The sequence below is a fragment of the Ahaetulla prasina genome, chromosome 2 (genome assembly GCF_028640845.1).
Source record: "Ahaetulla prasina isolate Xishuangbanna chromosome 2, ASM2864084v1, whole genome shotgun sequence".
NCBI classification, from domain to species: Eukaryota; Metazoa; Chordata; class Lepidosauria; order Squamata; family Colubridae; genus Ahaetulla; species Ahaetulla prasina.
Genome location: NC_080540.1, coordinates 181,355,771 through 181,370,755, shown reverse-complemented (window position 1 = coordinate 181,370,755; position 14,985 = coordinate 181,355,771). Strand labels below are relative to the sequence as shown.

The window sequence follows — 14,985 nt, the reverse complement described above, 5'->3', positions numbered from 1 at the left end:
CGACTTCGTAGGTTGGGGGCAGAAATGCAGAGGGCCATTTAGAGAAGAGCCTGGGAGCACAGGGGGCTGAGGCGCAAAGTCCTCTTACGACTGAAGCTGGTGGAATGCGCTTCACCAGCTTGGATAAACAGAACAGGAATTCTAATGAGGCCAACCTCAACTGAGTCATGGAAATGCATTGTTCTGGCAACCCCAGACTAATCAGCTCTCTCATCCCCCTGCCCAAAGGCTTTTTGTGTGGCCTTGTCTCTCCCATGGTACACGTTGTTGGAAAGTTACCAGGAAGCCTGCAAGATACAAGAAAGCTCAAATTCAAAACAGTTTGTGAGGAGGGAGGTGGGGGAAGAAGCATGGAATGGTATTAAGAGTTGAGCACAACACTAAACATTTTTCTGATTGAGATTCATTCCTTTACTATGACAAGTACAAATATCACAAGACTAGGCACATGGTTTGAACTACATCTCTCACAATCTTCTGCCCTGGACTGTACAGATCCGATGAGAACTGAAATCCAAAGTATTTGAAGGATACCCATGAAAAATAAGATAAAATGAAAGCTTCTCTATCCTAACCTCCAGGGTGGTTTGTTAAGATAAAGCTGGAACAAAAATAAAACCAGCTGTCTCATTCAATACATCAGTAGCTAATTAATTCACTCATACCCCAAAAGGACCCGTATCTGAAAAAAACAAGTTTCTGCATGGGAAATTGTATGATACAGAGTTTGATAATGTGTCTTCTCTTTTCTTCATAACTGGCAAGTGGAGAACCCAGGAAAATGAGAGAAATGAAAAGATCTTGCTTCAGATCCATATCACAGTGCATTTTTGCTTCTTTATTTGCAAATGGACATCAGATTACATGATGGATTGGATAATACAGGACAGGACAGGACAGGATAGGATAAGAGCTGGAAGGGACCTTGGAGATGTTCTAGTCCAACCCCCTGCTCAAGCAGGAGAACCTATATCCGTGATGGCGAACCTATGGTACATGTGCTAGAAGTGGCATGCAAAGCCATTTCTCCAGGCACGCGGAGCCGTCACCCGTTGCTCTTCCGGGTTCCAGTGTACCGGCCAGCTGGGTTTCATGTGCACCAGCAAGCTGGAAACTGGAAGAGTAGCCACCCATTGTGTATGCACACTTCAGGAAAATGATCTTCCTGTTTCCAGAGTGCGCATGTGCACCGGCCAGCTGGTCTGGTTTCTGGCGTGCACTAAGACTAGCAACAGGCGTGCGTGCCAAAAGACGTGGAGAGGGGATCCTGGCAGTCGCTCCTAAGGGAGCAGAGCAAGGTAAGCCAGGGATTCCCTCCCTCCCTCCCTCCCTGCCTGCCCGCGCAGGCTTCTTGCATGGCCTCAGGCGGTCTGTATCAGCAGCCAGTGAGGTTGGGCTGGTGGTGGTGGTGGGCTGCCTGCGCAGATGACCCCGTGGCCTGGTCTCCACCCCGCTGGGAACCGCCATTCCCCAGCTGGTGGCAGTGCTCTCGGCCCTACCATGTGCCCGCCGGGGAAAACTCTGAACACACGGCTTGCCTGGGCTCCTTCCCACTGGGAGCTGCTTTTTCCTGGCTGATGGCCGTGCTCTCAGCCCCGCTGGGGAAGCTTTGAACGCACGGCTTGCCTGGGCTCCTTCCCGCTGGGGGTCTGCGCATCCGGGATGCCCCTCTTTGGGGTTTCCACTTAGGCAGCGGTGGACGTCCCCACCTGCTTGGCCTGCAGCTCCCAGCAGGAAGGAGCCCAGGCAAACTGCACGTTCAAAGCTTCCCCGGTGAGAAAGCAGCCATCAGCCAGGAAACGGAGGCTCCCAGCAGGAAGGAGCCCAGGCAAGCTGCACGTTCAGAGTTTCCCGGCAGCGCTCTCGGTCCCACCATCTTGGCAGCGCCATGCACTGCCCAGTGACGGCTGTCTCTCCAGGGAATGGGCCGGTACCTAGTTGTCCTCTGGTAAGAGTCACGCCGGCCCTCTTGGAAAAAGGGGGGGGGTCATGATGGGGGGGGCCGCATGTGCAGTGTGGGCCGCATGTGCAGGGGGAGCATGGGGGGGTGTTGTGTGTGCATGCCAGCTTGTGGGAGCGTGACAGTGCTCAGACTTTTGGTACGCAATGCCAAAAAGGTTCACCATCACTGACCTATACCATCTCAGACAAGTCTCTTCTTAAAAACCTCCAGTGATAGAGTGCCCATGATTTCTGAAGGCAAGCTGTTCCACCGGTTAATTGTCCTCACTGTCAGGAAGTTTCCCCTTAACTCCAGGTTGCTTCTCTCTTTGAGAGAGAATTGTTTATTTATTTTATTTATTTATTTATTTTGTCACAACAGTATATATAAGCATAAGCATGAAAGTAACTATATAATATATAAGCATATATATAAGCATAAGTATGTAATAACTATATTAATTGGATATAATGAAAGGAAACAATAGGACAGGAGCGGTTGGCATGCTTGTGTTCTTATGCATGCCCCTTACAGACCTCTTAGGAATGGGGTGAGGTCAATAGTAGAGAGTTTTTGGTTAAAGCTTTGGGGATTTTGAGAAGAGACCACAGAGTCAGGTAGTGTATTCCAAGTATTAACAACTCTGTTACTGAAGTCGTATTTTCTGCAATCAAGATTGGAGCAGTTAACATTAAGCTTAAATCTATTGTTTGCTCTTGTATTGTTGTGATTGAAGCTGAAGTAGTCTTTAACAGGAAGGACATTGCAATAGATGATTCTATGAGTTAAACACAGGTCTAACAATTATTTCTTGTCCTGCCCTCCGGTGCTTTGGAGAATAATTTGACTCACTCTTCTTTGTTGCAGCCCCTCAAATATACAGCCATAATCTTCATTTTATGAGCTAAAAGCTGAAAGTTTGGACTTTCAACAAAACAATAGAAGGGCAGGTATAGGCAAGGGAAAAAAATCAGAGACAGGGTTGGCTGCCTTTGGTGTGTTTATGCCTTTGTGAAGTTTGTTTTTCTGGAGGCTTTTTGGATGTGGGCCATGTCATGTGGGAGAGGACTACAGAAAAAGAAAGAGGACAGCATTGGAGACACACAGCTCCACATAATACACACTTCTCCTTTTATGTGGTCTGCAGAATCTTGCTTTCTTTGAAAGTAGATGGTCAGGTTGGCTATCTAAAGGACCCCAGTGTTTTTTTTTGTTGCCAGCTTTTCTGTTCTGTTGCTCAAGTGGCATCAAAACAAAAGAACATTCAGAATCTTTCTTGGATCCTGGCATTTACTTTACAATGACTTTGCCAAGTCACTACTTCCACCATAGCTTATTTTTAGGATACAGGAAAGTTGGGTGGCATGGAAAGGTGAGAAGTTCAGACATGATTTCAGCCAGACAGCTGTTGCAGGAATGGAGACTTAAAAGAAAAAAAGAGAGATCGGCTGCAAACTTTCAATGTACATCAGAAGCCACTACTTATCCAATCGCACCTCTTTTATGACTAGTGACAAACAATAAAAACACAAATGGCAGCATGAATTATAAAAGCCAAATTGGTTCCTTTTCCAGCTCTCACACTTAAGACTACAGAACACGCAAAAATGTTAACAGCTCTTGAGAAAACTGATTCGAGGTTGAAATGTAATAGAAATTGCATACGTGCATGTATACAGAATAATCAAGTAACAGCAAGACCCTGAGATTACCAAGATGATAAACAATGGAAACGAGGGGGTCATGGAGTAGAGATCTCTTTGGGGGGAGGGGGTAGATAACATATTGATCAGAATCAAGAACAAAGAAGGGGAGACCCTATTATCCTTTATGATGGCGGTGCTTCCTTCCTTCCTGCTGTTTCAAACAGCAGGCAAATTAATAAAGTATTTCATATTTTTCAGACGAGAGCACCTAAAAGAGACAGCCCTGCTCTCTTCTTTTAATCCCTCTTCTAAGCTTATTATTCCTCGGATAATTTTGATTTAGACCTCCTTAGAGCACACTTACAATGTGATCAGATCACTCTTTTGGTAGTGGGGATTAATGTTCAATGAAGCCATGATGCTGAAATAGGAAAAGGAATTGAATATTCCAGATTGGCTACATAATGAAAATTAGAACAAAAAGTAACTGAGAGAATTAAACCTCTGGACCCCAAGAGCTAAATGCTTCATACTGAACCGGAAAGGAACTACTGTATGTCCAGGGAGAGTGAAGGGAAGGCCAGGGAACACTGCTCCAATATGCTTCTTTTGATATTCTGCATATAATGGACTCCTCTTAGGAAATTGTTCTGGTTCTCACCAGTTCCTCTAGGCCTCTTGCTAGCAATGTTAATTGCAGCAGCAGCTACGCACAACATCAGTGCACTTGATTCAGCACTGGAAGAAGACATAGCACATTCTGGACCATAAAGGCTGGGCATAACCTCAAACCAAAAAATCCAGTTAACAAACGGAAAGAACCCTGAGCCTGCCTCTCCCTTGCATCTTCTCTAAGCACTATGGAGCTGTTATATAAATCTAAGTGCTATTGCTATTGCTAAGTGCTACCTCTCTAATGACTTGAATCAGGGACCATGATTTCTCCTAAACTGGGATGGAAAAAATAAATCTGGTCCACTCCTTCTTTTTATGAGTAATCAAGGAATATAGCAACTATCTGGGAAATGAATCCCTTGCATATACACTGTGGATGCTCCCTTGATTGGGAATATTTTTTTTGCTCTCTTGCTAAAGGTAGATCATCAGTATCTTTCCACACCTTAACTAAAGCAAACATTACAAGAGATGAACAATTCCAAACCTCTTTAAGCAGCACTTGGGCTTTTTTGAAATAAAGAGAAGGTCCATATGGTAGTATAGGACAATATCAGATGGGCAAACAAATAAGCTACTGGTACTCAGCAAATCTTACAGGATTTGTTTCACATCAGATTCCCTAAGGACCAATGTCTCTGCAATCGGACTCCCCCAACAAGGCAGCCTCTTAAACCATGGTGGGCTTGCCACTCCTAGCACAGCCAGAGCCTCTTCCAGTGCCCTTCCTATTAAGTCTCAGCTAAAGCAGAATGTTCCTGGAGCATCTTGTGAATATAACTGGAGAAGCGTCTTTCCACTTTGTTCTCCTGGCTAATGCAATCACCATGATGCAATTCCAATGTTCAGACTTCTTAATGGAATAGAGCTGGGGAGGAGGGGAGGGAGAGACACGCCATGAATTTAGATTTCCTGCTTCAGACACTCAAGCAATATTTTGATTCATCTAACCTGACTGGCAAGGTCAGGTTCCTAGAAGTTGAGGAAAGCAAGCAGGAAATGGCTGGAATTCACAAAAATCAACTAAGCTTTTGGTTTCCTTGACAATGCTGTAGACCTCCCTCTCCTACTCTATTCTGAATTACCCAATCCTTGGCATCCATTCCCCCCACAACCAGGATAATCTAATTCCCTCCACTTCACAGTCAAAACACACATCAGCCCTTCTTCCTCTGCCCGCCCCCCATAAGTCCCCTTCCAGGAATGCATGAAGTACGAGGTAATTTCCATAGCAACTAATTTCATTCCAAGAGACTAGCTGGCTTTGCCTGGGGAGCAGACACATGTGTGTATAAAAAACTGGGAAGAGAGAGAGAAATTAAGAAGGAACATCAGACTAAAGCTTCCCACCCCTAGGAGAGTAGTCACAATCAATCATTTATTCAGCCTTCACTGTTTTATATTTGTATTCATGGAGGCAAGGCCAAAATGAGAGACGAAAAGATGAACCCAACACTGCAAATCAGATAGAATCTAATGAAATGGTGTGTTATCTTCAGGAAGACTAGACTCCATATCAAATTGAGTAAATTATGGTGAGGGTCATTCCACGGTTCACAGAGAACAGTTCCAGGTTGTCACCAGTGAGACATACTGGTGTATGTATTAGCAGCAGCTAATACATACTGCTCCTGTAAAATGCATAGACTTGCAAGCAGTTGAATGCACAATTACACAACTTTACAATTTAAAGCTCAAGTAGGTAATCTGAAGTCTTAATGTGGCCACAGGTCCTTTTTTTTGCAGTCCCCAGACCTCTCTGTGCTTGTGCCCTTTAACTTTAATTGTTAACTATAGTTATCATGATGACAATGTCCAAAGTGAAAAATAACAAATAATTCAAGCCAAATCTTTGAATAGACTCTTGCTCTTTCAGTTGCAAATCTCATGATTTTTGCCCACTGTGGAAACTCTTCCGTTTGGATATTGATTTTTAAGTATACTCTGATGAAAAGATTGCTACTCTCTTGATTTTTGGAATTTAAAAAAAAATCCAAAAGCACATTAACAGGCCTCCCAATAAAGAAGAGAACCTGAATATTTATGGAAGTAAATGTATCACTTAATGGGTATAACATACCATCCCCTCCATTGCCTTTCTTGGCTACTGCAGAAGCTATTAGCCATAGAAACGTGCTAAGGAACAGCTGTTTGTAACCTTATCCTCCAAACTAATTGAAAGCAAAAAATAATCCCTCCCAGTCCTGACCATAACACACCCAAAATCAATGAAAGGAGAAATACAAGAGTGTAATGGAGATGGAGTATTGATAGAGAAATGTGATTATGGCAAGGAGAAGCTTTCTAGTGGACACTTGTCATTCAAGATTACAACATAAATGATGTTGAAGCATAATTCAATCTTTTGATATAAGGCTTTGCATCCAATATATTTATTTAAAAGAATTATGATTTCAGCCCACTACCTTCCTGGGAAAATGCTAAATTATAGTAACTCATTAATCTGTACCTTTTAATCCAAATATCAGAAAGAAAGCTCTCCTGCCTCCGCCCCCCAAAAAACAATCTGCATCCATGTCCCTGGGCACAAAAAGGGAACGTTACAGGAAGTTAAGTGCTTTTAAAAGAAATATCAGTTATCAGCTTTACTAGTTTGAAAAGTAGTGGAGTGAATTTTGGTACAAATTTAGTTTTGTTAAGAAGAAATATGCCCGTACCTCCCTTGATGAAAGACAGCCCAATCCTATGTCTATTGAAAGACAGACCAGAAAAACTGTAGTGAAGTTTGTCCTAGATATTCACAGGAACGCAGCCATAGAAATTAAGGAGAACAGAAACTACCAGTATATCACCTTGTTCTTTTGTTCCTCTTTGAAGCATGGAGCTACTGTTCCATTTTAGACTTCAGAAGTATGACCAAAGAGGCCAAGTTCTCTTATACCAGGAATTCAAGACTGAGAGTTTAATCTCAATTTCTACAGAAGCAATGTAACTACTCTCTGCTGCCTCTTTGCAAGTTTATTTATTTATTTATTTATTTATTTATTATTCGAATTTATATACCGCCCTATCTCCCAAAGGACTCAGGGCGGTTTACAGGCATATAAAACATCAATATCAATATACAAATTAAAATAATCCTTAAAAAACTTATTCTAGCGCCCGAATTATTAAAAATAGAAATATAAATATCAAATATAAATATTAAAATCAATTTAAAACCCCTCTAAATTTAAAAATCTAAGCCAGTTACAAGATATATTCAAGCAACAAGCATATTTACAGTGCAGCTGCATAGAAGGCAACGCAGAATGAAACTCCACTAACTTTAAAGTTATAACCATATTAAAATTATAGCATGTAAAGTTATAACCAGAAGTCAACGTGGGTTTGTCAAAAACAGATCACGCGAAACAAATCTTATTTCATTCGTTGACAAAGTGACTAAATTAGCAGTCCAGCAAAATGCTTAGTGAAACCTGGCTCAAAAGCAGTAACTGTGAGAGGGATCTTGGGTTCCTAGTACAGTGGTTCTCAACCTTTTCCTCCCCATCTTTAAATACCTTTTGCGGTCATGGACCTCCTAGATTTAACTCAAGAGTTAAATAATAATATTTATTTAAGCCTTTGCAGACCCTGTATGATGACATCACGGTCCTCCAAAGATCGATGGATCACAGGCTGAGAACCACTGTCCTAGTGAACAATCACTTTAATATGAGCCAATAGTGTGTTGCAGCAGCCAAAAAAGCCAATGCAATCCTTGGTTGCATAAACAGAGGGATAGAGTCAAGGTCACATGAAGTATTAGTACTGCTTTATAAAATCTTAGTAAGGCCATAGAAGTCAACCTATTTTCCAAAGCACAAGAAGGCAAGACAAGAAAGAATGGTTGTAAACTAATCAAGAAGAAATAAGGAGAAACTTCATAACAGTGGAAACAATTAACCAGTGGAACGGCTTGCCTTCTGAAGTGGGTGCTTCATCATTGGAGGCTTTTAAGAAGAGACTGGACAGCCACTTGTCCAAAATGGTATAGGGTCAGCAGTTTGAGCAGCGGGGTTGAATAAGAAGGTCTTTTCCAACTCTATCATTCTATTCTGTTCTGTTCTGTTCCGTTCCATTCTATTTTTCAATGGAATTTATCCAACAATTAAATCAGACATGACTAAAAAACAAGATTTATAATTATTACTTTTTTTTTAGTATATAACCTTATATTTACTTTATATAAATATAAATATATACTAGTATATTGCATTATATTTAGAAAGATTAAATAGTTTACTTAGACTTTAGTAAGGCATTTGACAAAGTAGACCATAGCCTACTTCTTGATATGATAGAAAAATGTGGGACAGACAACAGCACTAGATGGATTCACAACTGGCTAACCACCCGCAGTCAGCGTGTAGTCCTCATTGGTACTACATCTACATGGAAGGAAGCATGCAGTGCATTTGAGCCAGCAGCATGCGGCAGCTGCCAAAAAATCCAATGCAGTCCCAGGATGCATCATCAGAGGGATAGTATTACTAGTAACATTTTATACTACATTAGTATGACTATACTTGCAATACTGCATCCAGATTTAATCACTATTATGCAAAAAAGATGTTGAGACTCTAGAAAGAGTGCAGAGAAGAGCAACAATGATGATAAGGTGTCTGGAGGCTAAGCAGTATGATGAATAGTTGTGGGAAATAGGTATGTCTAATCTAAGGAAGAGAAGAACTAGGGGTGACATGATGGCAATCTTCAAATACTTGAAGGGCTCACAGAGAAGAGGGGATTGACATATTCTCCAAAGTATCCAAGGGCAGGGCAAGAAATAAAAGGTGAAAGCACATTAAAGAGAGATCCAACTTAGAATTAAGGAGAAATTTCCTAACAGAACAATTTTATTTTATTATTTATTTTATTAATCATATTTATATACCGCCCTATCTCCCGAAGGACTCAGGGCGGTTTACAGGCACTTAAAAAACACATAAACACATAAATACAATATAAAAACAATTAAAAAACTTATTCTATAAGCCCGTTATTAAAATATAAAACAAAAACCCAATTAAAACCCATAAATTTAAAATCTAGCCCAGTCCTGCACAATTAAATAGGTATGTTTTAAGCCCGCGGCGGAAGGTCCGAAGGTCCGAAAGCTGACGAAGTCCGGGGGGTAGTTCGTTCCAGAGGGTGGGAGCCCCCACAGAGAAGGCCCTTCCCCTGGGCGCCGCCAGGCGACATTGCCTCGCTGACGGCACCCTGAGGAGACCCTCTCTATGAGAGCGCACGGGTCGGTGAGAGGTATTCGGTAGCAGTAGGCGGTCCCGTAAATAACCCGGCCCAATGCCATGGAGCGCTTTAAAGGTGGTCACCAAAACCTTGAAGCGCACCCGGAAGGCCACAGGTAGCCAGTGCAGTCTGCGCAGGATGGGTGTCATGCGGGAGCCACGAGGGGCTCCATCTATCACCCGCGCAGCCGCATTCTGGACTAACTGCAGCCTCCGGATGCCCTTCAAGGGGAGCCCCATGTAGAGAGCATTGCAGTAATCCAGGCGAGACATCACGAGTGCGTGGGTGACCGTGCATAGGGCAATTAATCAGTGGAATGGCTTGCTTCCAGAAGTTGTGGGTGCTCCATTACTGGAGATTTTAAAAAAGAGTTTGGACAACCATTTGTACAGAATGCTTGAGCAGGGGATTGAACCAGAAGACCTCCAAGGTCTTCCAGCCCTGTTATTCTACATTCTATTGCCAAAGTCACATTATATAAAAGAAAAGTTCCATTCATTTCTATACTCATCATTAGAATAAATATTACTCAGTACAGAAAAAGGCAAAAGATAGCATAGAGACATATGTTGCCAAAATGGTTAGAAGGCTCTCGAAATTCAGATTTAATTATTTCACTTCACTTGGGAGTCTATGAAAAACTCTCAACAACCAATGTGAGTTGTCTCATACTGAAATTGGGACATTTTGGATGAGAAGTAAAACATTTTTTTAAAAACAACAATACCAAGAAAGTCCAATTGCCTTTTGGAAAAGCACCTGGATGATTAAGAATCTCAACAGAGAAGTTACTGGATTGTCTTTCCTTCATACATACAATTCGATGAATTGTTAAGGCAATATTTGTCATTACAAGTTTACAAAATCACCAATGCATTACTGTAGTTTGGGTTTCCTAGTCTCCCCAAACTACAATAATGTATTGGTGATTTTGGAGAATCAAAAGAGGTTTGAACCGCAAACTCATGCAAACAGCACTAGCCAGGTCATAAACACCTAGATGTCAGTTCCCGCTTACTTCACCAACATAAAACCAGCCTTTTAAGCTCTCTGCATCAGGAGTTTCAAGCCAGAAGCCTGTAAATCTCCCCTAAAAGTTATTATTAATAGTCATCAGGCCACACCCAGATATCAGGAGGAACAGCTTAAACAATAAATTAAACGAATCTGCCCAGGATTGGCCATCCTTCTCCAAAAGGAAATTTCAATGCACCCTGTACAGAGGGTAGAACTGCAAGATTCACAGGCATTATTAAGTTAATGTTGATGCATAGGGACATTTAAAGTTCCTCAGGTTTGCTGATTCTCCCTGATGATACATCCTGCTGCTTCCCCACCCCCAGCGATCAACTCTCCTTCACTGGTGAAGCCTGTTTGGGACACAACAGAAAAGATAAACAAGCAAACCAAACAACTATCTATATACTGGAGAGTAATTCACAGAATTAAAAAGATGTATCTTCTGCATGATACCAAATGCATTCTTCAAATTCAAATTCCTGCATCCACAGGAAAGAATTAGCAAATACAGGAAGCTCTTCTTGTATTTTACAAATGCAGGGAAAAACAATTTAGATATGTATGCATGAATGACATTATGTATATATGTGTGTGTGTGTGTGTGTGTGTATAACATATATAACTTACACACAGACACACACATATATATCATCATTCATAGTGTCATGCTGTTTTGAGTATGAAATCAACTTACTGTTTCTCTTGCAGAGGGCAAACTTTGCCTGTGCCATTGCAATGTGCCAGGAATAGCTTGTGCTATTCTAGCAATGACGCTAGAGTTAATCTCTGATTATACCCAGCAACTTACAAAAGACATCTTTAGGATCTTTCAGTAACAGAAAAACTAAAGCTGATGCTGAAGAAAGGCCTGTTCTAATGATATCAACCCCCAGAAACAATGAAGGACACTTGAAATAGATAGGGGAAGTTTCTTTGCCATTCATTTCTAAGTTTCTAAGCACCTGGGAGAGAAAGAAGCAGTAATGCCCACTATTTAATCAGCTATCTTCAACTGGTAACCACCAACCATGTTGTATTATGGTTGACAGAATTCCCAGTTAGGCTGGTAGGAATCTTAGAAGACAAAGTTCAATACAACTGGTGAGCTTATATAATAATAACAATATCAAGTAGACCAAAAATCTGTCCAAAGTGTGCTGTGCCTTTTCAATTTCAACCATTATCTATCTTCTGTCTGTTAAAAATACACATGAAAGAATCTTCCTCTCCCTTCTTTTTCAAATGCTTCCCTAAATAATCTTTCTAAGCAAAAGAATAAGATTTATCTTCTGCATGACACCAAATGCATTCTTCAAATTCAATGTCATTTGTGGAGAGGATGTGTTTGCTGAGGAGAAATATTTTGAATTGCCTGTGAAAGTCAACCCTCTAAAAGCCAACATCCCCAAATTCTTTTCTTTAGTTCATGTTTATCATAATGCTACCAGTTCATTTTTATCAAAGAAGTAAATCTCTTTCTAGTTTAAATACACTGTTAAAAACTCTCCTCCCTCAGCTTGATGGAAGTTTTTGTCCTGGTTTTTCTTTAGCCTAAGAACCAATCAAAGGCAAAAGCTGCCTTTTCTGACCAAGCCCAACTGACAAGCCCAGGTTGTTGGACTTACATTAACCTAAATACATTTTGCATTAGAAATGGGCAAACTATGTCTACAGCCATTATTTTTCACAGACTTATCAAACATTTGCTGGAATTCTTGTAAACAAGTTCAGGATCACCAGCAGTGATTTAAGAAGTTAGCTACTCTAGTCCTTCAGTCTTTTAATGTCAAATATTCACTTTGCTCAGAAGGCACACACTAATAGTATCCTTTATGGTGAGTGATTTTGAGTATGATAGAGCAGGTCCTATGCAAAGTATTAAACAATCATGTTACCGAATATCTACCCCAGATGCATGTCAGACTAAACCATACAAAGATCCCTAAGTGGGCTGCTTGGGACACCAAGCTTTTATCCTGGCTTCCTCTCTTATGTTGAAGAAGCTGGCATATCCAACAGAGATCAATCAAGTGGTCCAGTCCCTGTAGCAGCAATATACAGGGCAACTTTTTTCAGACCAGACCGGAAACTGAGTTACTTGTTATAGTGGCACAAACCCAACAGCTTTACGTTCCCAAAATCAAGTATGTAAAAGTACTTAATCTTTTCTTCCAGGTGGTCTTGCTTACACCTTGACCAAAAATTACAGTATCTGTCTATCTATCTAAACCTGCCCTGTGATTCTACAACACTTAACGACATAGGACATTTTAATTTGATTACTCTTGGAAGATGACCGACTCACCCACGATTCCCATTCCGAAACCACGCTTTTCTTTTATGAGGCCAAGAAAGGAGAAAACAGACCAAGAGTAGCCAAAACAGAAAAGGGCCTGGAACCAGGATTAGCGCCCTGGGGCGTCCTGGGATGAGCGTCTATTTAAGAAGAGCGGGCGCTAACGGTGGAAAGGGGCTTCGGTGCAAAGGGGGGGGGCGCACAGAATTCAAACTTTGCTTGGCGAAAAGTACAAGGTTCAAGCTTTACGGAGGTCTGGAGATAAACAAGCCTAGCCCTGGGTGGGGGCATGAAGACCAAGTGGTGAGAAATGGAGACAAAAAAGAACAAGCGGGAGGGATAGACCAGGAAATCGTGAGCGCGGTAACTTCCAAGGAGAGCGCCCAGGCGAGTGGGCTGCGCTCTTGCTTACCCAGAGCTCCGTGCCCCAGTCCATGCTGGCTGCGCTCCCGTCGTGAGCCCTCGCTTCCTCTCGTTAGGCCCACCCGACTCGCCCAACTCGCCGCTGCCGCCGTTACCCCACAGAGTCCTACTCCTCGGCCCGCACAACCTCAGCGCCTGCTTGGGACACTCCCTGCTCCGCCCCCGACGATCCTTAAAGGCGCAGTCAGGAGTCGTCAGCCCGAGCGGGTTGCCTTGTTTTGCGGCAGGACGGCTTGTCTCGTCTCGGCTCTCTTTTCGCCTTCCTAGTTTATTGACGCGCGCAGACCGCCCAGCCTGTCCTTCACCACCACCACCACCCGCAGTCAGGATCCAGAAGGGCGAGAGCGCCATCCTTTGAGATGCCGGCGTCGTTGCTCCTCTTCGGATGGAGCTCAGTGCCCGAGCCCTCGTTGATTCCTCTAAGTCTAAGGTAAAAATCGAGCGCCTCGAGCCGGACCAACTCAGCAGCTGCTTCAAAAGTCCAGGAGGCTCGTTTGCTGGCTTTGGTAACATCTTCCTTGCAAGAGCTGCGGAGACCACGCTCGTTTGTGGCGCTTGGGTTGATTCCATGAAACCCAGGAAAAATTCGACAAGGTAGTTCAAGCCGGTCCCAAATATTGATTACTTAGAAATAACCGGAATTCAGGGCGGGGTGGAGGGGAGACGTTTTTTAGAAAAACAAGCAGCCCATTTCCCCATGCAATGGTAGCGGATCTCCTCGGTCGGCTTTTTTTTATCGCCGCCAAGCTGTCGAAGCGGATTTAAAAGGTGTTTTACAGCAGCAGGAACTGGGATTTTGTTTCTGGTCGCTTCTCGGGACAGAGAAGTCCTGAGCCGAGGCCGACACTTACGCCTCGGCCAATCCTTCCAGATGTCCACGTGCTCCCGGCCTAGCTGACCCATCTAGGAAAGCGTGGTTTTGGTATTCCTGCATTCCTCGTGGTTGCACCCCTCCGGCTGTGGACGCTTGCCAACAATTGCATCCCACAAGAGCCGGATGTTTGGTTAAGCTGTAGTCCCGTTTTTGCCTTGTGATACAAAATAATAATAAATCACCCCCCTCCTTTTTTTTTCCTTCCGGAAAGAGCGTCCTCTGCAGCTAATAAGGAACACCCGCGCGTGCTGATAAGTCTCTGTTAAACAATATTCAAGGAAATCAGTGGTGTTACTGGTGCTGCAAATAAAGCATGTGAATGTCTATGGAAGATGCAAGCAACAGTAGAGGAAATCCGCATTGATTGATTGTTTGGATTGCCCTGTGTCCAGAAGGTGAACAGGACAGTATGGCTTTCAATGAACACTACTTCATAGTAGTATCTCTCTGGCCACTCCCACTTCATTCTTATTCCTTTCCAACCAGAGTTAGATCAAACGAAAAAAGTGCTCTGGTTAGGAGCAAACTGGCCTCCCTCTGTTGCCTACACCCAATACATACTTTTTGGGGGTGTGCATAGGGCGTAGCAAAACAAAGAGCTCCATGTCATTTGAAAGACTAATAAATGTATTCAGCTGCAGTAGCTGAGTATGCTGCTTTAATAAGCTTCTTTATGGTGAGAGAGCTAGAGATGTCTAATTTATCAAATTGATTAGGAGGGGCATTATACCTTTCTTTTGGAACTTGAGCATCAGTCACAGAAAATATGGGGTTGACTTATTCACCAAAGCATCTGAGGACAGGACAACAAGCAATGTTTAGAAGCTGGTTAATGAGATCCAACCTAGAACTA

General features: G+C 42.6%; 1 protein-coding gene across 3 annotated transcripts in view; it reads right to left on the bottom strand.

The window, feature by feature from the left end:
* The window catches only part of TRIP10 (thyroid hormone receptor interactor 10), a 71,748-nt gene extending 58,323 nt beyond the window's left edge, over positions 1 to 13,425 (bottom strand). The window contains exon 1 of one of the 3 annotated variants that reach the window (XM_058173923.1): positions 13,248 to 13,425. In XM_058173923.1, the coding sequence (XP_058029906.1) occupies positions 13,248 to 13,271 (24 nt within the window). In that variant the 5' untranslated portion in view covers positions 13,272 to 13,425. The remainder of the gene's footprint in view (positions 1 to 13,247) is intronic. The other 2 variants (XM_058173925.1, XM_058173924.1) reach the window with 2 other exon arrangements.
* Positions 13,426 to 14,985: the final 1,560 nt, after the last annotated feature.